General features: G+C 30.6%; 3 protein-coding genes across 4 annotated transcripts; all 3 read right to left on the bottom strand.

Annotated features, from left to right (window-relative positions):
- Nucleotides 1-494: 494 nt before the first annotated feature.
- Nucleotides 495-1,415, bottom strand: LOC145759646 (uncharacterized). The gene is made up of 4 exons (XM_082573493.1): nucleotides 1,350-1,415; nucleotides 1,080-1,256; nucleotides 835-951; nucleotides 495-650 (listed from the first exon to the last, which is right to left on the bottom strand). The coding sequence occupies exons 1-4, from the start codon at nucleotides 1,413-1,415 to the stop codon at nucleotides 495-497; spliced, it is 516 nt and encodes a 171-aa protein (XP_082429619.1).
- Nucleotides 1,416-1,803: 388 nt separating this feature from the next.
- LOC145759274 (uncharacterized) lies at nucleotides 1,804-13,135 on the bottom strand. Of its 2 annotated transcripts, none has more exons than XM_082573058.1 (18): nucleotides 13,056-13,135; nucleotides 12,678-12,800; nucleotides 12,353-12,531; nucleotides 12,045-12,250; nucleotides 11,693-11,833; nucleotides 11,333-11,519; nucleotides 11,037-11,136; nucleotides 10,547-10,645; nucleotides 10,363-10,453; nucleotides 10,078-10,251; nucleotides 4,293-4,436; nucleotides 3,969-4,146; nucleotides 3,687-3,845; nucleotides 3,370-3,554; nucleotides 3,117-3,300; nucleotides 2,797-2,909; nucleotides 2,554-2,647; nucleotides 1,804-2,251 (listed from the first exon to the last, which is right to left on the bottom strand). In XM_082573058.1, the coding sequence occupies exons 2-18, from the start codon at nucleotides 12,778-12,780 to the stop codon at nucleotides 2,156-2,158; spliced, it is 2,433 nt and encodes an 810-aa protein (XP_082429184.1). In that variant the 5' UTR covers nucleotides 12,781-12,800; nucleotides 13,056-13,135; the 3' UTR covers nucleotides 1,804-2,155. The 2 variants fall into 2 exon arrangements, with proteins under 2 accessions (XP_082429184.1, XP_082429185.1); XM_082573059.1 differs by having other exon boundaries at nucleotides 12,678-12,785; nucleotides 13,056-13,094.
- A 3,609-nt stretch (nucleotides 13,136-16,744) lies between these two features.
- Nucleotides 16,745-21,012, bottom strand: LOC145759167 (galanin receptor type 1-like). Its single transcript, XM_082572929.1, has 4 exons — nucleotides 20,504-21,012; nucleotides 18,927-19,056; nucleotides 18,258-18,491; nucleotides 16,745-17,781 (listed from the first exon to the last, which is right to left on the bottom strand). Exons 1-4 carry the CDS (start codon nucleotides 20,980-20,982, stop codon nucleotides 16,957-16,959), a joined length of 1,668 nt encoding a protein of 555 aa, XP_082429055.1. The 5' UTR covers nucleotides 20,983-21,012; the 3' UTR covers nucleotides 16,745-16,956.
- Between the last annotated feature and the right edge of the window lie 1,400 nt (nucleotides 21,013-22,412).

Genomic DNA, 22,412 nt, shown 5'->3' with positions numbered 1-22,412 from the left:
GTTTATACAACTTTTCCTTAATGTGAAAATATGGTTTGAATAACCTTAATATACCAGGCCAGTTTTATGTGAAAAGTTTATTTTAATATAGACTGCGAGTGCCGTGTTTGCAAAAAAATACCCAAATAATTTGGTTTTTATTTTCGGTCAAATTTAGCGAAAATATCAAGGCTGTTATACCTTTGCGTAAATTTAAAATAATTTAAATCACTTATAATAGACCACAAGTTATAATAGTCCACAAATACTTACAATAACCCACAAGTCCCCTTTTTGCCAAAATACCCCATTTTTTATTTTTAGCCAAAGTTAGCAAAAACACTGAGGCTATCTATACCAAATCGATGTTTTGGGAGGAAAAATATATTAATTAAATTCGAAAAAAAGATTGATTTAAAACATTTGTTATAAACGATTTACCAGCACCATGTTATACTAACATAATACCTAAAAAAGTAGTAAATATACATTTCATTTTATAGTTAGTAAATTGTTTAAGGTGCTTCAGTAGCAGGAATTGTTGATGTGGTTGGTTCAACTGTTGTGGTTGTCGTTGTAGTTGGTTCGACCGTTGTGGTTCGAAAATCGTTGCTCTCATTACACGGGTCTTCCAGGTTGTCCAGTGCACAACACTCATAGCATTCCAAATGCTGCAATTAAATATTAATTATTATTTAAACACCTAAACTATAAAAACACCATTACAGTTACCCAAAGACTGAAATACATTAAAGCTAACAGCCACCACATATATGTAGCTTCCAAATGTCATAAAATTGTAATAATTAACATTAAAGCAACTTTGTAATGTTATTAAAATGATTTTTTTGGTACCTGGTCTACTAAAATACATGGCCCTTTTTCTTTGTTGACTTCGCAGGCTGCCTTGTCCTTACAAGACTTGACGATATACTCATGCTCTTGGTTGATTTCCCATTTTGTTTGGCAAGCCTTTGATGTAAAAAATAGTTTTATTAAAAAAGTCTAAGGGTGTTATAATGTGAATATTACTAAAAAGGTTGCCTTTGCCTTAAAATCATAACCACTAAAACAAAATATTTCGGAAAATCGAAAACTACCATGGTGGTTGGACATTGTCGATCATACATAATTTCCTCGTCGGTATCGTTTCTAACCACGCCCACTAAGCAGTGACGTAATGGGATGGGTGTGGGTATTAGTTGGATGGCTGCCACAACAATTTCTTCGGGTTCGCTAGCTGGCGCTTCAGCTGCAACAAAATGTAATATAAGCATCTGGTAATTAGACACATTTTTGCTTATAAAGCTTTCAATAAATTAAACCTATACAAAATGAGTTTTTTGTCTAACTATCATGTAGTTACTTACCTCGTTTTCCTTCTTTAAATTCCTGAAAGTGACTTTGTCTATGTATCGATTTACTTTCCACGACATAGACAGTTAGGCTTATTACAACTACACACAGAAAAAGTCGAAAATTCATTATTTTTGACAGTTTAACTTGAACGTTACCGAAAAATTATGTTAACTTTTCTATATGAATATTAAAATATTGTATGCGTGATATTTAAAAATAAAAAAAGGAAGCTATAGTTTGAAAAAGGAAATATGAATCGACTATGCCAGTAATTACTGGATATGAATTTGGACATTGAACATCACTGTATTTTATGTTTTTATACAATATTAATACAGTTTTTTTACCTTTACAATTTTGTATTATGTTTAATTTTAAATATTTAAATTTTTTTCAGGCGTGCTTATAGTAAAATTCGACCGTTGTTTGACACAAAATACACTATAAATTTTTGTAAAATAATGCATACATAAATAATTTATTTGTAAAAAAATATATATTCTGAAAAATATGAAAATAAAACTTATAATATCACAGCAAAAATCACAAGGTAAACTGAAGAAAAGTAACTACTTTTTAACAGCAATTGCATCTACTAAAATGACATAAAAAAAAATCACAGTTTAAAAAAAAAAATTCAGTAAAGGTATGTTAATATAAGGTAAAAAAGTAACTAAAAATATTGTATAAAAAGGTATAAAAATTGTATATAAAAAGGTAAAAGTCTTTAGAAAAAAAAACTAAACAAAAATTTACATTTAAAATGGCGTTGACTTTAAATTGGATTGGACATAGAAAGTATATACACGGTTTCTCTTTAGTTTTCTTCGATCTTATTTTGTCTTCTTCTTCTGATTGGTCTTCTGTAGGCATTCCAAATACGAATTGTTTTGTCCCACGACCCAGAGATGTACTGAAAAAGGAAATATTGAACGTATTTAAATTTAAGTTCAATAAATATTTATTCACAGTAACAATCTTATTCAAAAAGAATTAAAAAAATATTTGTATATAATAATATAACACACAAAGATCTTATTCCAATTTAGCCACTACATCAAAGTTACACAACTAATTAGAGTAAAGATAACATACAAAAAGGTGTAAATACGTGACTACGATAAGAAATAGCAACAGTCCATAATTGTTACAATATATTTAAAATTTTTCCTCTTTTTGCTGAATAATAATAATACAGATGAATTTCAACGTTACCTGTGAACGTTCACAAACATGAGTTATGCTTCTTATACTTTCTGTGTGACCAATATTGGTTTGAACCAAGTTGGAGGTTTCCATGTCATATACCCTTAACAGACAGGAACGTTTAATTTTTTTTTTTTAACATATAGGCTTTTTTAAATATTTTGATAATAGTCAGCAAAATTTTAAAATTCGTTTAACAAAGGTCACCAAAGCATTTTAAAAATCTCCCACAACCAATATTTATTCACGTACTTTATAATGGTCTCCACGGCAGCCACAATACTTCCATTTATTTTGTCGATACACAAAGTATTCACTGCTCCTTGTGTGGACAACGTTCGTTCACACAACATTCCATCTTCCGACTATAAAGTTTTTAAAAAAAGTTTAGGTTATAAGAAAGGTAATATAAAGAGTAGTTCCGCTTTTAATGTACTGAAATAGTAATAAATTACATGTGTTTTGACCGAGTTTATGAAAAAAAAAGACTAAGAACTATTGAATTCTTTCACATGTTTTGTCAGTCGTATTTTAATAAAAATATTAAAAAAAAACTGTTTAAAAAAAATAACCCAAATTTTAATTGTTCCGTCTTCCGATCCTGTTACCCATTTCTCATATACGGGGTTCCACCTAACTACCGTAATCTCGAGTTCATGACCTTGCAGGGTATTGCGCATGCGCATTCCGCTACCGTTCGGGTTAAACTCCCGAATGTACACCATACCATCGCTACTCGCGTATGCAAACTCGTTTCTAAACAAGTTCAAAAAAAAAAATTTAAATTGATCAAAAGTTGGTAATAAATTTTGCAAAAATGTTTACCTTTTCTGGCAATATTCAATATCCAGAATAACTCCATCACATGCTAGCTCATCTTCATTTGGAGCTAGATTCTCATTCAAGTTGTTGTTGTTGACCTCATGCGTTTCTGTGTTACGGAAGCAGTCGTTAAGTTTTCCTGTCTCTAAGCACCAGATTAAAATTCGTCGATCCCAGCCTCCTGATATCTAGAAATAAAATGCATTAAAAATGGAAAATACAGATTAGTTTACTTGCATTTCGGTAAATGCAAATAATATAATTGTATTCATATGGAACTATAAGCCTCATGATCACGTGGGTAAAAATCATGACCTTACCAAATACGTAGAAGAATACAAGTCGGGATTGTAGATTACAGCTAAGGAGGTAACACAATATTTATGGCCAAGCAAGACGTTTCTGCAAATAAATCCGGCAACCCGATTCGTCACCGAATCCTGCTTGATAGCACCATCTTGCGGCAAGTCATTTGAGGGCTAAATATAAAAAAATTGTTTTTCGTGAAATTCGATAAAAACTTATTTTAATCTGAGTCTTCAACACAATTTAAACTTAAGACTATCAAAACTTTGAATTAACATAACTTAAAAAAATTATACCCGGTCAACATTCTTTGCCTCGTTGGCTAGAACATTGTGCAAACTTGCAGGTTTGCTTATGGTACTGTTGTCCATGCTAGTTGTATCATTGTTGTTGATCTTGTCACTGATGCTTGATTCATTGTCTCCATTAGTTTTGGCGACATTGTCAACTGAACCCATCAAAATATTAAATTTTCTAAAAATACAAAATAATTAAAACTTCCAAAAACTGGTATTGATTAAATTGGTTAAGTATTTCTTGCAAAATCGTTTTACAAAAAAATTTTACCATGAACAATTCACACTTGATTGAAAATCCTATTAAGGCCATCTTTAACTTACGGTTGAAGATCTGGCGCAATTTTTGTCAAAGCACTAACAGCTTCGTAATCAAAACCCCACACGTAAATATTTCCATCTTCCGATGCCACTAATAACAAGTCAAGATGCTCGACGTAAATTGAACGAAGCAAGGCAATATCGTCTCTAAAAATAGTTAAAAAGATAACTTAATTTAATGTTCTTGTTTATATATTTAAATTTTAGTACTTTGAAGCAGTGGGGATCGAACCGAGGGCTTTATAGTATCTCTTAGCCACTGCATCAAGGCACTAGTTAAGTATATATTAAGATATATTAGATTTAAAAACTTATAAAACTAATGTGTATCTAAGGTGTATAGGATGTTGATAAATTAGTCGGTATAATGCCATCAACATAAAACAATGCAAAAAGACTTAAGAACCCCGCTGACCAATAAAGTGACGTCACAGCCGGTCATCAGGCGCGAAATCACGTGACCAATTATCCTTATTTCCGCCCAGCTGTAAAATTTGTTACGTTGCCTTATGTCGAAGTTAAATTTTGTTTACAAGTTTTGAACTACATATCCGCCATTTTGTTCCACAAAAAGTTCTCATGGTCTTAAAATGGCGACAGGGGGTAAGAAAATTTTTAAGATTTGGCATAAATTAACATTAAAACTTAACCTTACTGGAAAATAAGAAATAAAAAATAATTATTTTCCAGACAACACTTACATCATCAAAGCAAATGAAAAACGTATTTAATTTAGAAACATTTACATCACCTTTACAACAAAAAATGTTTTTAAGCCTTTAAAATTTTAGCCAAAATTTAAATATGCAAAGCTTGTAAACAAAACATATAAAATTAATTTTAGTAATTCCATAAGAATAAAAAACAGTTTTATTAAATAATTGGACTGAGAAGTGCTAAGTTTCCCAAACAAACTTCTGTGTTATTCACAGGCAAAAAGGCTCAAGTTAACAAACAACTGCGACCTTAAAACTTGGCGACTCTTCTAATTAATCAGGTCACAGATTAGAACAATAAAGTGGGAAAATAAACAAGATAAAATTAATTCGGGATCAAATGTTGAAAATGCAAAATGCAAAAACAAATCCTTGCAAGACGTTGTTACTGATATAGCACAATGCATAGATATCTAAATTTCTAACATTGTTTGGACATAACTTTTTTATATGTTTTTGAATTGCAATTTAATAAAATTTATGTTTTGAAATTTAAAAAAAAAAGGTATTTACCAACGAAATATGTAACCTCAAGAATATCATGAAAAATGCACAAAAAATTTTATGCAATGCATTTTTAAAATTATAACATGATTTTCAAACCAAATTTCATAAGTGAAACAGCACATTACAAATCTTATTTTCCTAATATTGTTTAAACATACCTTTTTTACATTTTTTGAACTGAAAAATCGACAAAATTTAGATTTTAAAATTCAATTAAAACAAGTTATTTACAAACATAATATCTTACTTTAAGATATTCCAAAAACTTAGAACAGGCAGAGTGGATTTAAAACATATTGTTGAGTTTATGTTGTGAAGATTTCTTATTAATCACAGCATGTTAATTGTTGTTACGCCTGTGTTTGAGATTACTTCTCGCTCCTCGCTTCTTGCAAATGACGTCACAATACCCGGTGACGTCACTTCGCAAGAATTGTCGAATCACAATTAAGTTATTAAGGTAATATGTATTAATTAATATAAAATATTACAAAATTTTTAATAAACAAACAAATAAGTTTAAAAAACACAAATTTAAAAAAATCCAAATTTAATTTTTTTTAATAAATATTGTAAATGTTTCATTACAAACATCATAGGTATTTTATACAAAAAAAATTGCCTGCATGTTTAATTAAAATAAAATATTAACGTATTTTGTTTGGGCCATTGGCAATTTACAAACTTACATTAACAAACTCTTATTCCATTTTCATAATTTAAAACAACAAACTTTTATAATCATGATATCATTAAAACTAAATTATAATTCATTTTAGAAAGCCAAATTTTAAAAGCAACTTTAAAAAAAACAAAACCATTTCCTCGAAATGAATTTTAAGACAAAAGAAATTCGCTCGAACATAATTGTTGGGTCTTACAGAGAGGCGCAAGAAGATAAACGATTGCAACTTACGAGGCTACAAAAATCGAGCTAGCGGAGTTTATCAAACGGATTTTCCGCCAGATCGTGGAAAAAGGGCATTGCATGAGTGTGTTTGTTCCGCAAATGGATATAATTAATAGTCTGGAGCCAGCTTGGAAAAAATGCAAGACTGCCCTATATAAGCGGACAAGAACTAGGTCAGTACATCGCAGTTGGTTCGTAACAACAGCAGCTTAGTTTATTCTTTCGCTTTTGTGAATTAGTTTGTGTATTAAAAGTCAAATTTTGTAAAGAATTTTAAAGGCGCTTTTTATTTATAAAATAAAAACTAGGAATAAAGTACGCTTGTAAATTATTTAATCTGTAACGATAAAATTTTAATATTAAGATATACAGCGTTTTTTTAAATATGATTTTAAAAATGCGAACTAGTTAAGCAGATTGTCATAAATATTGTTGTGTATTAAATTTTATCCAGGACGCAAATAGGAACTTACTAATGAACAGGCTTAGTTTAATTAAACATAAGAGAGCCTGTTGTTTTTAAGTCCGTTTTGAGTCGCTGTTATTTCTCAAACAAGATCGAGTTTTTGTTGGTAGTCAATCTTAGTTACAAATTTGCACTGGTATAAATACGAGTAGGTTTTATGTAAATGTTTTGTGTTCATATGACGTCACGTTTTCCGTTGATATATATCCGGTTCACTGCATTAAACGATTTCGTGCTGGTCAGATATAAACAAAGTAAATCGTTGGTTAGTGTATTGGAGAATAAGCGAACAAAATAGAAGTATTTAAAGTATTAGGATTTTTCAGGGTTTCGGAAAAACGTCAAGAATTAAAACCAGTTTAAATTGGTTTTTATTAAGAAAAAACAGATTCATAATTGTAAGAGTTTATCCAAGTCGTACTTGTTGAGAAAGCGAATAGCCTCGCTTGTTTTGTCACGTGATTAAGTGATGACGTCACAAAGTCTCTCGGAATTTCTCTGCGTCGCAAAGGAATTTCACGGTCGCTCCCTTTTTCTTTTTTTTACGATTTTCGCGACTTCTAAAAAATGCGACGACCTAGTTCCCAACCCCGCGGCCAATCAGGCGCGCTCTTGTTCTTTTGTTTTATTGCGGAGATTGAGGTCGAATCTTAATTGGCTTTGACGACGAAGCCGTGACGTCATCGAAAATTTGCGGCACGTCACAATAGAAGGCCGCTCGTAAATCTGTGACGTCACGTGGTATGGCTCGGGGCTAAGGTTTTTAGTAAGTTGTTTTTTTGTGATGTTTTTAACCGGTATGAAGGTGTGTTTGTTGTGGTTAACTCCTACGCGAGTAAGAAGCAGTTGTATCAAGATTTCAGGTATTTAAATGTTTTTAATTATTTAAAATAGTAAATGAATGATTTGGGTATAATTTAAAATCACAAAAAAACTATTATTTGGTATGTTTAAAAATTCGAAGTGAAAAAACAAAGTTAAATTTGCAATTGAGTATGAAATTAAATTTAAAGCTAAACTTATATATGTTGTCAAATATTTAAATTTAATAACTTGTTATACCAAAAATTCAATATTTTTTGTATAAAATTAGTCACAAAATTCCCACAAACAACAAATTCGGACAAATAATAGCAAATAGAAGCGCAAACAAAACGAGTAAATATGAAACCAATGCCACTACACTCAAAATGGCCGACAGATTAGGCACGCAGAGAAGAACGTTTGAAAGTTGTGCTAGTTGTTTACATAACGAACTTTTTTCGAGATGACGACTGATGAATCATACTCTAGTTTTGTCGAACTAATTTCTGATAACTTCAACACAAGTCAGTATTTACGCGTGGTATTGTGGTTAGGTTTTAACATAATTAAGGCGCTTAATACCAAAAGCTTTGTAGCAAAACAATAACAGTTTAGACGCTTAGAAATTTTATATATGTTTAGCACTAAAGTCTACTGTTTTCAAACTTAAATTTTAAAGGTATTTTTAAAATTGAAAGCTTGAGCTTTTGCTTACAAATAATATAGTCGTGATATTAATATTTAGCATGATAATAAAGGGAATAATATAGCTAAAAAATCGTGACGTTTTAAAACGCAATTAAATTTGATAAAATTTAGGTGATTTTTATGAATGAAACACTTCTAATTTATCATCGTTCATGTGTTAGGTTTAGTACAGAAAGACAGTATATGTATACATTTAAATTAATATATTTTTAAACAATATTTCACTAGAACTAAAATTTGGTTACAATTCAGCACAAACTTTAAAAATCCTTCGGTCTGTCGGAACTTTTTAGGAACAGGCTCTGAAATAGTATTTGGCCTGTTTCTACAAATTCCAAAAGAACGATTGCGAGCTGACGTCATTTTAAACCCACTTCAACTCGCTGTAACCGCCACACAAGAATACGAAAACAAATTAACTCACGCAACAACAACAGTCAGTCAGTATTATATAACTCAAAATAATCGGTAACTTCAAAAGAAAATTTAAACATTTTTTTAACTTGAAAAATATCATATTTTACCTTGGATAATCTTATTTTATGAATATTAATATTTTTCCAATTCACCAAGTTTCAAAACTTCAACCAAAGTCTTAAAATTTTTTATTTTAAAGCTGACCAGACTGAACTTTCCCAGGAATAAGTCCGATTTCTGATCACAAATCACGGACTTTTTCTGCGAAGTTCTAACTGTGCAGTTACTATACAACTAAACGTTTCGGGTTCAAAACCACTTACTAACAATGTAAATTTCTGTAAAACAATAGACCTTTCTGATTTCACGTTAATCCCATGAGACAAAATCTGAAAATTTTTGTCTGATTTCTACCACTGAAAAGTTGGAACATTTTTGGAACGGGCTGTTTTAATATTACCTGCCTTTTCTAAAATGATTCACCTTTTCTTTGTAAGTACAACGTATGGCTTATCGATTTAGGTATTAAACAAGCATCTTAAACTAAAAAAACGGTTATCTAACGACTAAGTTTATATCTTAATCAAAGCAGTAATGGCGATGAACTTTACCACGAAAAGGTCTGTTCTGTTTTGCAGACCCTTACTTGGAGTTCAGCGTAATTCCTTGCACTTTCAACAATGCTAAAACAACAATCTCCAATATACAAACCCGGCATCTAACTTGTAATTTTTTTGATAAACGTTTAGTCCCCTATCTAACTAAATATATAACGGGTTTTCAACGTTTACTAGATAAATCTTGTTCAGGTTTAATAAAATTGTTATTTATTAAAGCAATTTGACTTAATAACTAATAGTTAACTACTAATTTGAATACTATTTTATTTTTTGCCTAATCTGTCTTGAAAAACACACTAAGAATACAAATTTAATTTCTGAACACTAAAACAAAAAAAACTTAAACAATCCACTAACTGGATTCTAACTACAAATAAACAGTAAAGTTTTTGGTCTACAATAAAATCTCTGTTTTGTGATTGAACTTTCTAAGGAATAGGTTTATTGTAAGAAAACCTTTCCTTGAAATTCAACGACAAGCAGGGCACTCTCAGCGCTCTTTATCAACATCTAGCGACCAATAAAAGCTCAAATAAATTACAACAAAACTAGTAGTTTTAAAATTTGCCTAATTAAGTATTTTTCCATACAATAGAAAAAGATAAAATAAATACCATAATTTTTTTTTAAATTTCCTTACTTTTTATACAGTGGAGGTATGAGAGGTTTGTTGTAGGCGTAGTGCGACACAGGAATATTGCTCAACTTTTTCTGTTGCCTGAATTGAAATTGTTGATTGGGTTTCTTGATCCCTCGCTCTTTATAAATTGCGTCCAAGCGGTCCATACATTCCTTGCGAGACAGTGGTTCCATACTTTTATTTAAAATTTAAGAATACGATTATTTGTCGGTCTTTGGGATAAATCCCGGCAAAGCCATGAAATTTAGTTTTAAAATCCTCTAATATAATTTTAAATTGATATACCTGTACATAAAATGACTGGATTGTAGTTGTTCCCATTTGTATATTTCACCAGCAGTACCTCCACTAAACAACAACATTGGCACTTGTCGTGCTAAAATCAAGAAAATTTATAAAGCAAATTAGGATTTAGGTTTTATTGAGACAAATTTCCTAAATTATTTTTAGTATTGAATCGTTTACTTACTATATGATATACTCTCAATAGGATGTTGACATTTGAGAACAGTAATACAACCTGCAGGATTAAACTTCCAGATGACTAAGTTGCGACGATTTGTTGAACCTACAATGCAACAATATTGTAAAATAATTTATCAGCTCTGGCGTGCTGAACTTTATCACGAAAATCCCTGTTCAAATTGAGTTGCAGGTTTTTTCGTGGAGTTCCACATGACCAGTTGCATTATCAACAAGTTTAAATCATAATAAAAACTGGATAAGTATTTTGTATTTGACTACAACAATTATTAATCACTATTCAATAGCCTGCCCTATGATTAGTATTTTAATTGTCTGTAATATGGCCAACTCTCAACTAATATTTGCATGCGATAATTCTCCTGCGCACCACAAACTAAGGTTTTATTTATAATAAAGGCCCATAAATTGGATATACAAATATATATTGATTATATATAAATTATCAGTTCTTAAAATTGATAAAATAAACTTACCAACAATTTGTCCTGATTCGGGATTGTGACGGAGTTTTAATAATTTCTGACAAGTGTCATCTTCACTTTCTGACTGGAAAGTTGGAAGAAAGTCAGTCACCTTAATTTAAAATCTGATTTAAAGATAAAACTTTACATTTTTATGATTCAATGAAAAAAAATGCAGAGTATTACCTTGAAAATAATTAGGCATGTAATTTAATTGGAAAGAGTAAAATTTCTATGTAAGTTTTCTATGTAATTTTAAAACACAACCGGCCCATAATATAAAACACTTTTATAAAATTAGTTCTTACATTTTCTCCAGCTTTTGGATCAAAGAGAGTAGCGTTAATAGCTCCGGAAGCTATCCATACAACTCTGGCTCGTGGTATATAACAAACACTTGTGATCGCGCTTAGAAATATCGTCTCCAATCTGTGCCTTAGTTGACCATCTTGAGACCAGATTTTTACAGATCGATCAAATGATCCAGTAATTAACCTGACAAGATTTATTAATTAAAAAAGCTATGTGTAAAGTTTCAATGTCAAATAAACAAGTATTATAAATAGCAAAGTACCTTTTTAACATATTTTTAAATAAAATATAATATGCAGAAATAAAGTTGGCTTGATTAAAGTTTATTTAATAACTACATGAAACCATTCACTTACCAGGTATTATTTTCATTGTCTTTTACAAGTATCATACAATTAATACCAGCCTCATGTGCTCTCGAGTTGCAATGGGTTAAATCTAAACCTTTGGTGCCGGGATATAAGGTGGTGTCATAAATACAAAATTTTCCATCAAAACTATAACAAATAAAAAGTCATTTATTTTTTAAGCTAATCTGATCATATAAAATATATTTTTTTGTACAGAACAAATTGTAAAAAAAGAAAATGCAGTATAAGCCTGTAGCTTTTAAAGATTTTTATTTAAGTTGAACTTAACACAATACAATATTACAAAGGCCAAAAAGTAAATTTATTTACAATTCCACACAATAGAAAATTAACCTACCCTGCTGTGTACACTCTTGATTCATGACAAATTATACAAGGCACAATATCTCTGTGATGCTTGGCTATGAATGGTTTTCGTTTGTCAATCGCATTTCCACATTTTCTAGATGGATCAAGCGAGAATAAATTAACTTCTCCGTTAAAACCGCAAATGATTTGCTGTCTTCTTAAATTCATGCACATCACATAGATTGGCTGACCAACCTGTTTAAAGAAAAAACAATACACTAAAAATTGTCGGTATTAGTATAAAAATTTGGTTTCAATACTAAAATAAATTTAAAAACAAAAATAAGTTTTACAAACTTGTATTCTTTCAACTGCATGACCACCGCTTCCCCATGCCACAATTAAACCATCATTACCCGAGGAAAATAACAACTTAAGTTCTGACCAATATTGAAAGTCTGTCACCCATCCCAGATGTTCATGGTTAGTTAACATCAGTTTTCCTGTTTCTTGTTCCCACCATTTTGTAACACCATCTTTATAAAGTTTATTTTGAAACATTTTTTTAAAAACATTTTTTTACTTTAACTAAAATATAAAAATAACTGTTTTTAATTGTAAACTATAAAAATACACAATTTCTTGAGTCACAAACATTTTTTTGTAATTATAATACTCCTACCTTCGAATCCCACCACAATCTCTCTTCTTAAAGGATGAAATCCGATTGCGGAAATCGTGCGAGTGTGAGTGTCACTTATTATGAAATGCTTTTCCATTGCCATTTTGTCTGATTTTAAAACACCTATATGAAACTTTAACGCTAAGTTACACAAATAAGTTAAAGTGTTATTCCAATTTAACAGCTTAACAAGTTTTTTTAAACCTTTCTATGCACCGTCGCTATGGCAATTAAACAAAAATTTTAATTTACAATTTTTATAGTTTGAAATGCAGGTAAAAATTTTTTCGTATGAGCCCGTTTAATACCAAAATGATTTAACTTTAATATAAGCTGTACATTTTATATTTATTTCTTTAAATACACACAAAACTTTACCTGTTTTTTCACAAAGAACCCTTCTTACTTTGTCAGTCTTTTCGCTGTATAGTTAGTTAAGTGCTTCTACTATACTAAGCAAACAACAACTGACAATGTGTCAACATTTACCTTACTTTTTTGTATTTCGTTATCCTCGATGTAGGAAGGTCGAATGTGCGACCTAAATATAGAGTATCATCAGTTACTTCGACCCAATCTTGAGTTGCCTTTAGCAGTTTGGGATATTATAAAAATTATATATGCCCGGTAATTATGCTGCTGATTAAGTGCTGGATCAGCAGAGAAGTTTATAACAGTTTATAGCGCCTTACTCAAGGGCGCTACAGCATGAGAACAGTAGAGATTTAATCCACGGCCTCATGGTGGTGTAGCAGGTGTGTTTACTACTACACCACGCTGCCAGTAAACTTTACATTCTCTCGCATGATAATAATAGTTTAAAATATCCTTAATTTAATAAATACACAAAACTCATTTTTAACGCCTCCATTTTAAAATTAACATTTTTATTTTGTTGCGAAAATATTTGTTTACATTTTTACATTTTAAAAATACTATCCTTCCTGTATAACCATTTTATTTTCAAAAACAATTTCTTATATAACATGAAAGTTTTAGCTAATAGGCAAATTCTTAGAAAATAAATAACGAAAAAAGTTATGAAGTTATGAGCCGCTAGCACTTGCACTGCCTTCATCATGATCATGATATGAGTATCGACCCTGTGCATCAATTGCCTCATAAGTGTTACATGGAGTCGGCTCAGCAGGACAACAGTAATGGCAAAACACCTACAACATTAATTGCATATTTGGTGTTTATATAACTTAGTTTATGCTATTAAAATGCAGTATTTTTATCTATATATAAGTTAGTCAGAAGTCATACTTTAAGTTTCTAGATTTTTAGCTAACAAAATAGATGATTTTCTTACTTTTCCATCAGGCTTTTCCACACATCCGTTTTTGCCATTTTTTTCACATTCTATTTTGTCAAGGCATCTCTTTTGAATACGATAAAAGTTTGGAACAAATTCCAATTTGATAAAGCAATGCTACAAAAACAAAATACCTATTACTAACCACAACATTGGCATTTATATACAATATAACAAAAAACTCAGTAGTTAAATTATTTTATATATAAATATATACGTATATGCTAAAGAATGTAATAGGATTTACAGTTAAAGCTATATTAGAACTTACCTTGTCGCATTTTTCTACGATCGTGGTATCTATATTCTCAGAAGGTAAAACATCACCTACTTCGCAATACTTTTGCTTTTTCATTCCTAAATAAAATATATTAATTAAGTTACAATTTCATAGAAATTTGTATTCAGTTGCCAGCCATTACATAGCACTTATTTCCAAAAGTTAAAGTTGTAAATAAGTATTAGTAAAGATTGTTATATTTGTAATTATTTACCTGAGAAGACCTTATTAGTCGAACTCTTCGCCAATTGAAAAAAATATAAAATATAAACCAAAAACAATAATAAATTCATTTTTTTGCAGTTGAAACCTGACTGTATGTCTTTCTCACTGTAAATTAATTTGTATATTTTTAATCTTTATTATATAAACCTAGGTAAAACGAAATTTAAACTATATACAAAACTTATAATTAAATTTAATTTACATTTTTCTGAAAAAAACGACATTATGTGGTGTAATACTTTACATCAGAAAGTGCAAACATTACTTCCGGCAACCTATGCATTTAGAACATGAGAGAATAAATTAAAATAGAACACTAACTGTATCTGTGATATTTTCTATAAACGCACCTTACACATAGACTTGTTTACATAAATGAGAAGGTTTACTGGTGATCTCAACAGCATAGAAAAACAAAAAAAAATCCGGGACTTTGTGACAGACGTTAGGAATATTCTTTTTTATCGTTTTTTCAGCAAAATCTGATTTACCAAAATTTTTTGATCGAAAATTTACCAAAATTTTTTGATCGTTTTTTTGTTCGTTGTTATCCTTAAATTGGTTTGATCTGGGAGATCGTTTGTTAGATGTCTTTATTGAAATAACAGTCGTGCACAAGACTTCAAAGCCAGTGGTGTAAGGACGGTCTGTGAAGACAAAGTGTCCAAGCAGCAATATATCTTTAAAGAGTTTCGATTTTACTTAACTCACAATTTAAGACAATATGTCAACCTTTGATGTAGTGCCCCACTTAAACATGATAATGGTAAATTAATTTGGTTATCTTTTATTAAACAACATAAAATTACACTTCGACCACATCTTTTTCTAAATTATTATTTTCGTTAGTAAAAAACTATTAAAACATATTTGTTAATACATTTTTGTCTTCAACGTCTAATAAATCACAACAGTTTCTCCTGTCAACTTTTACTATCGAAAACAAATTTGAATCGAAATATTAGACATAATTTTATAATTGTTTATTTTTATCAGTACAAAAACAAGGATTCAAGTCATCACGTTTAACATAACGTCCATCACTCTCCTGAATTGCCTACACCACTAGCAGAAAAACTTTTACGATAACGCCCGAGAGCGTCAATTGCCTCATAAGTGTTGCAAGGTGTTTTTCCAGGAGAACAACAGTAAATACAAAACACCTACATAAATGTTTGCATATTTATTGTATATGTTTACCACATTCCGCATTCGCATAGGTAATGTGTGTACATGTTTTACATTGTGCATGGGTTTTGCCAATATAGAATATTATTTGTAAATAGATTGGTCAGAAAAAATAACATTTGTTGTTTAAGTTTGCATATTTATTAGAGTTAAAAAACTCTTTATTGTTTACATTTCCATTAGGCGAGTCTACGCATCCCGTTTCGCTATATATATCACATTCCTCCTGGTCAACACATCTCTTTTCAATTCGATGCAGATTTTCATCAATCTCCATCTTAATCAAGCAAACCTACGTAAAATAATATCGCAAAGATTTTATACAGCACCAACAATAATACAAAATTATTTTCTTGAAGATAATTTGTTTTGTTTTTAATAAGTAATTTAACTCACAGTGTCGCATTCTTTGATTTCAGTTGTATTTTTGTTCTCAAGATGCAATACATCTCCTACCTCGCAATATGTGGGCATTTTCATCCCTGAATAAAAGAACTAAATTATTTTTTATTAAAGTTGAGACGGCAAAAAACTTTCAATACAATGTAGTATTACATAGGTCCTGTTTGTTAACGTTTAAATAGAAGGCTTCAAGTTGCTTTTAATTACCTGAATTAAACTTAACATCTGAACTCTTTGTACATTCAAAGGCATACAAAATTAAAACATAAGAAAATAATATATTCATTCTCTTGCGGATGAACCTAATTTAAAATAAATAAAAACTGAGGGTTTTATTTTCAACACAAGTAACTTCATTTTATATAAAAAGTTTCTACCCTTGACCATTTAAATTTTTGAGTTATATATGATTTTGATTGATTTGTCCAAAGCTAAGTATCATCGAGATAAGTTGTCCAAGATTACGTTACCTCAAAGTTGAATTGACAAGAAACCCTTAAGATTATATATATACTAACTTACACTTTTTTTACACAATAACTAAAGAAAACATTGTTTTTTGTATTACGCAAAAATCATAAATATTACTTCCGGCAATAGATAACCATTTAGAACATGTGAAAAATAATTCGAATACAACACTGTATGGTGCTTTAATATAAGCATTTTTAGTCATTGACTGACAGTATACCAACTCTTACTGTCATTCAATTAAAGCACACGACTTATGCTTATACAAAGATAATCTTTTTTTAAAACATTTGTATTTGCTGGTGTATAAATAAACATTTTAAAATGACTCCAACCAGATAAAAAAGTATTTTTTAGTATGTTGGTTTGACATGGTACTTAAATATGAAGAACGTTTAAAGAATTTGCTGCTCGCTGGATCTTGTTTTACAGCTGACAATCATTTCAATCTCGTTTCGATTTTCGTCGCTGAAATCCTTGTCATGTCCGAAAATGTCGTCATCGCTTACGTCATCATATTCGGGGTTGTACTTTGTGACGTCATCCGGATATTGAAAAAACAATTGTTCCTCGTTTATGCCGTTATGCTGCGGAATGCCGTTGTGAATAAGAGCAGTGACGTCATGCTTTGGTAGGCCGTTACGCATAAGAGCACAGTTTAAATCGTAGCAATCTATTCCATCTTCTTTGTTGTGATTCACTACAATTTCTTGATTGAGAATAGCGTTGTTTTGTTCGTAGTTTTTATGGCTGTAGATCGACCTTGGTGAAGGCTCGCTTGATGTGTTTATCTGAATCACAGTCGTGCTGGTAATCTCAGAGCCGTGGCGTTTAAGAGAAGACCCTTTTCGTTTTTTATTGCTGAGACGAAATGACGAGGCCGAGATGATCGGAGGACGAGGTTTAAATTCCTTGTTACCGCCTTCGCTTTGAGATGTACGAAGAGGAGCCGAGAACGACTCGACGAAACGTCTTGAATAAGCCTTCATGCTTCCCACCGCTTCACTTAGATACTGACAGGTAAAAGCTTTCTTAAAATCGGCTCTAAAGCGATTGGAAACGAATGCGTAAATTAATGGATTAACACACGAGTTGGCGTAAGAGAGGCAGTGAGCAAGCAGTTTGAGCACAAATGTAGCTGAAGTGTAAGGAAATGTTCCAAAGTTTAACCACAGCGTTGTTAGGTGATGCGGAAACCAATCAATCGCGAAAAATATGACCTGAAAAAAATCGATAAAATTTAATGTACTTCGTGGAAAAGTAAAACTGATCGGAATAACAAAGACGCGTGATAAAGAAAAAATCAATTAAATAGAAAAGAAACCTGCGGGAAAATTATTAACAATAATCAAGGTTGGCAAAAACTTTGACGCGTAAAAATTTTCTAGCGACAGTTATTCAATATTGATGAAAATTTTAAGGAGAATTCTGGTGCCCACATGAGTGAAATTATAGGCTTGAATTATTTTATTAAATGTATGGGTTTGATTAATCAATAATAAAACAAAATACAATTAAAAAATAAAAGGTAATTTCACTAGCAGGACATTGCATAAATGTGGATTTAAGTATAATTACTCTTCCAAAAATAAGGTATTTTAAACTCCGAGTCTTAACTAAGCAATGTGAGTTTAAAACTCTAAATTATAAAGATCTAAAGCTATCTATATATAAAATGCTTAGAGATTGTGCTTACCACCATGATTACAACCCTAGTTACTCTTTTACGAGATCCCTTCGCACTTTTGCTTCTCACGACAGCGCTGCTTCTTGCGTTCTGACACATGGCATACAACACTCCCATGTAACAACTCATTATGATAAGCAAGGGTATAACATAACCAAGAACAAATATGGACAACTGATACCACTTATACCAAGCAATCATTTTCCAGTTTGGAACGCAAATCAAATAACCTTCATATTCTACCTGGAAGAATAGATTTAAAGCAATTATGCAATGCCAAATTAAACTTAATACTAGTTATGTAAATACTGTAGCAACTTTACAGAAATTATGGTAATTTTGGTGTAACTAATAAAGATAGAAACTCTGCATATTTCTTTACTCGTTTGCATCAATTAGGTGGCTTGATAAAAAACAAGGATTTTCTAAGAATTTAAAAGATTTTGTTTTGGAAAATCGATGTTGTTTGTTCATGTAAACATTTAAAAGATTTGTTTGTCTTGGAATGAAATTGTATGTTTAACTTAACCGCGGATTAAACTGTCGTAATTTTGGATTAAACTTTTGCCGAGCAAGCTAAGCAAGCACCTGCAGGGTTAGGCCTAAGCGCTTATTGTAAATCTACAAACTTGACAAAAGACGACATTGACGTCATAATTACAAACTCAAACGTCATACCTGAACCCGGGTCAATGCAGAGGGTGTGGCAATTCCAATAGCTGCCACCCAGATGAAAATAAGACCGCGATTCGCGTTGCTTCGGGTCCGCAGCTGCTTCGCTGACGTGGCATAAACCACCGCGAAAAATCTATCGAAAATAAATTTATTAATTGGAATTTTTTTTATTTCTAGCAGAGAATTTTCTTATTATGTATATATTGATTTTTATTGATTTAGACTTTTCTTATTTATTGAGAACGCAATGGCAGTGTTACAAACTAGATTACCTACAGAACATAAATATCTTTAAAACAACTTAATTATTAGTAGGGCAATAAATTGAATGATTGTATAATAATTTGTCATGAATTATTTAAGCAAGAGTAATTACGTTCTTGACAATAACTGCCAATACCAATTTAATTTAAATGTAAAAGTTTTTTATTAGAATATTTTATGAAACAATTTAAAGTAGTCTATTAACCTCCGACCATATATGCTAAAATATATCATAAAAACATACGTCATTAAAACATGAAACTGGCATGTTGTAAATACGTTTGGTATGTGATTACCTTTTCCCACATAAAAGCATTAGTGTGTACGTCTTATTTACTATACATTACGTGTGATTTTTAACATAGTTCTTATCTTAGAGATATAATCACGAAATACATTAATAATCATCACTCATTTTATATCTGGCGAAAGAAAATAAATTTTTCCGAGTGTTTTTAATTTAAACAAATGAAATACTACACGTCGATAATCATTTCGTTAGAGTCCGGCATAATATGCATTGCAAATTAAAGTCCCATCCTATTATACTTTAACGATGCCGTTTCGGTAACGTGCAACAGTATATGTTATTAGATAACAAACTTCATCAATATTTAATGAGGATCTTTGAGCCAATGGTTACTTAAAGATATTAGATTAAAAGAATGAAGACTTGCTACCGAAGAGAAAGCGAATAACGCTACAAAATCCCCCATAATTAAGGTTTAAAGTATCTTAATACTATAGTAATCCTTGTTGATATATACTATCAGCAAACCACACTTGCTTTGAATTTTCAAATTACTTTAAACATCGTTGCCGTTACTTTTCAATAATCACTTATCATAGATTTTTATGTAAAAGAAAATAGAACATGGGAAAACAAGATAAGGTACTTAAGGTCACCGTATTAAAACACATTGTACAAAAATATTTATTTTGACTAATATTTGTCAATAATATTAAATGGTTTTTAAATTTGTATTGAGAATTGCGCACGAGAGTTCATTTAACCCGGTTTTTGTTTTTATTTATGTTGTGTGCAATTCACGTTTCGCCGCATATAAAAATAATTCGTTGAAAAAACTTTAAAAAAGTTAAATTTATAAACCTTAGACCTCTTATAAATTATGACATTAATACACGACATAACTCCTTGTGTGCTTTACTATACAAACATAAACCAATATTTGTCTTTGGCCGGACAAGTAATTATAAAAGCAAACAACGAAAATCCTTAAAGAAATTTCAAAGTACAAACCCAAGTTTTAGCTAGTCGAACAAAAACTAAAACACGTTTAAAGAAAAGCACTTACCGGTCAAAAGACAGAGCTGCTAATGTGTAAACGCTGGCTAACATCGTTATATTTTGACAAAATTCACAGAACACGCACATAAACCCACCAAAAGGCCATCCCTTGGTGCTGTATATCGGTGCTTGGAACGGAACACAAAAGACCAGGAAAAACAGGTCGGATATAGCAAGGTTTAGAATAAAGCGGTTTGTATTGTTAAGCCCTTGTGGTTGATGTCTGTACATTTTCGTCATAACAGTAATAACCAAGGAATTACCCAAGACTCCGACGCAGAATATAACGCTGAAGAATACGGGCACTAATATGCTTGCAAGATATACGGCTTGAGACGAGGACGGGAGTTCTAGTTCGTTTTGGCCGGAATAAGCCGTGGTGGATCCCGTCGAATTTATGCTGTCATTTTCTGATGAATTTACCAAATAGTTTGTCATTGTATAAACCTCTACATAAGATTGAGATGATCCAGTGCTTGCGTCCATTTTGAAGTAGGATGATTAGCTAACTGTCAATTAACATTTCTATACACGTTTTTACATAAATTTCTACAAATAAGCAACAACTTTTCATATATAAATTATATACCTAATTTGAAATACCCAGTTAGTTATTCTAAAAAGAACTTGCCGTACAAAAAAGGCAAATAGCGATGCCATATTTTTTCCCTATTTTTCCACTTGATCTTTGTAATATAATATCATAGTTAAACGCATTATAAACGCCATTGACGTTGATATTGATCGTTTCGCAGTGATTTAAAATAATAAGAACGATTGAATTATTATTGTATTTAAATGTGCTTCATATAGATTGACTCGTAATCAGTTTATAATTATAACCATTCCAACTCGCAGGAAGACTTAAAACAATTTTCCTCAAATTTCTTTAATTATTTATAAATCGTACGAAAATAAAAACGAGCTAAAATTCCGAAATTTAAACTCCAACAATTATTCACCTTAAACTCTTTTCAAAAAACTTCTATTTGAATAGCACTACGTTCGTCGGAAAAGGATTTTCTTTATATTTGCTCACCCAATAAGCTATAGTTGTCGCTAATAATATTTTTATTAGCTTAAGCATGGAAGCCCATTTCGCTCCAGTGAGCAAATCTTATCGTAGCGACTCAAGGTAAACATTGTTTGGCCTAACTCCAGCTGTGTGAGAGACTATAAGTCCAACAAAAACGCTGTAGCGAGAAAAAATTCATTCTTATTAAAAAGAAATATTTTTTTTCATTTTGCGCTGTAGTTTTTTCGGAATTTTTTTATCAAATAAATTTCAAATTAGTTAAAAAACTTTTAAAAAAGTTTTATTCTTTTTTATCAATTAAGCGTAATCTAATTTTAAAAAAACTTTAAAGTTTTGCAATAAAGTAATATAATTATTTGCAATTGCAATTTAAAAAAATTTAAAAAAAAACTTACTTATATACACAAAGTTTTTTTGCGTAAATTAAAAACGTCAAAAATATTATTTAGCGTTTTTGCAAAACAAAAAACGTCATTCAATTTTCTACCTAATAATTGATTTTTACCCTAAGCCTGTTTGTATTATATTTAGAACGAATAAAACATATTTTTATTAAATATTAATAAGAGATTGCTATGCTTTTCTGTCAAATTAGGAAGTTGCTTTCAGTGGCATTTAGAAAGCACGTGTTCCATTATAAAAGTCTTATTAAATCTAATATTTTACATCAAAATCGATTTAATACATAATGGAAAATAGATATTACCAAAAAAAACATATCTAAGTATCAAATTCTTCCTACTCCGTAACACAAACTTATTAACCTTTATTATTCTGTTCTGTATTTCTGTAATAAATATTAAATAAAAAATCACAGTTCCCAATCAAAACACAATTAAAAGCAATAAATTTTGCGATCGAAAGTAATTATATATACTCG

This window comes from Corella eumyota, chromosome 7 (assembly GCF_963082875.1).
Source record: "Corella eumyota chromosome 7, kaCorEumy4.1, whole genome shotgun sequence".
NCBI classification, from domain to species: Eukaryota; Metazoa; Chordata; class Ascidiacea; order Phlebobranchia; family Corellidae; genus Corella; species Corella eumyota.
Note: the sequence above shows the minus strand (reverse complement) of the source record. Positions and strands in the feature narration are given on the sequence as shown.

Bases quoted from the DNA above. Each gene is read 5' to 3' on its own strand.
- LOC145759167 (XM_082572929.1), bottom strand. From the start codon at position 20,982: ATGGACGCAAGCACTGGATCATCTCAATCTTATGTAGAGGTTTATACA. The intron at 19,057-20,503 runs GTAAGTGCTTTT...TATTTTCGATAG, and splicing joins GCAGCTCTGTCTTTTGACCG to ATTTTTCGCGGTGGTTTATG. The intron at 17,782-18,257 runs GTAAGCACAATC...GATTTTTTTCAG, and splicing joins CTAGGGTTGTAATCATGGTG to GTCATATTTTTCGCGATTGA.
- LOC145759646 (XM_082573493.1), bottom strand. From the start codon at position 1,415: ATGTCGTGGAAAGTAAATCGATACATAGACAAAGTCACTTTCAGGAAT. The intron at 952-1,079 runs GTAGTTTTCGAT...TTTACATCAAAG, and splicing joins GACAATGTCCAACCACCATG to GCTTGCCAAACAAAATGGGA. The intron at 651-834 runs GTACCAAAAAAA...ATTTAATTGCAG, and splicing joins CATGTATTTTAGTAGACCAG to CATTTGGAATGCTATGAGTG.
- LOC145759274 (XM_082573058.1), bottom strand. From the start codon at position 12,780: ATGGCAATGGAAAAGCATTTCATAATAAGTGACACTCACACTCGCACG. The intron at 2,910-3,116 runs GTTATTTTTTTT...AAAACTTTATAG, and splicing joins ACGGAACAATTAAAATTTGG to TCGGAAGATGGAATGTTGTG. The intron at 2,252-2,553 runs GTAACGTTGAAA...TTCCTTTTTCAG, and splicing joins ATGTTTGTGAACGTTCACAG to TACATCTCTGGGTCGTGGGA.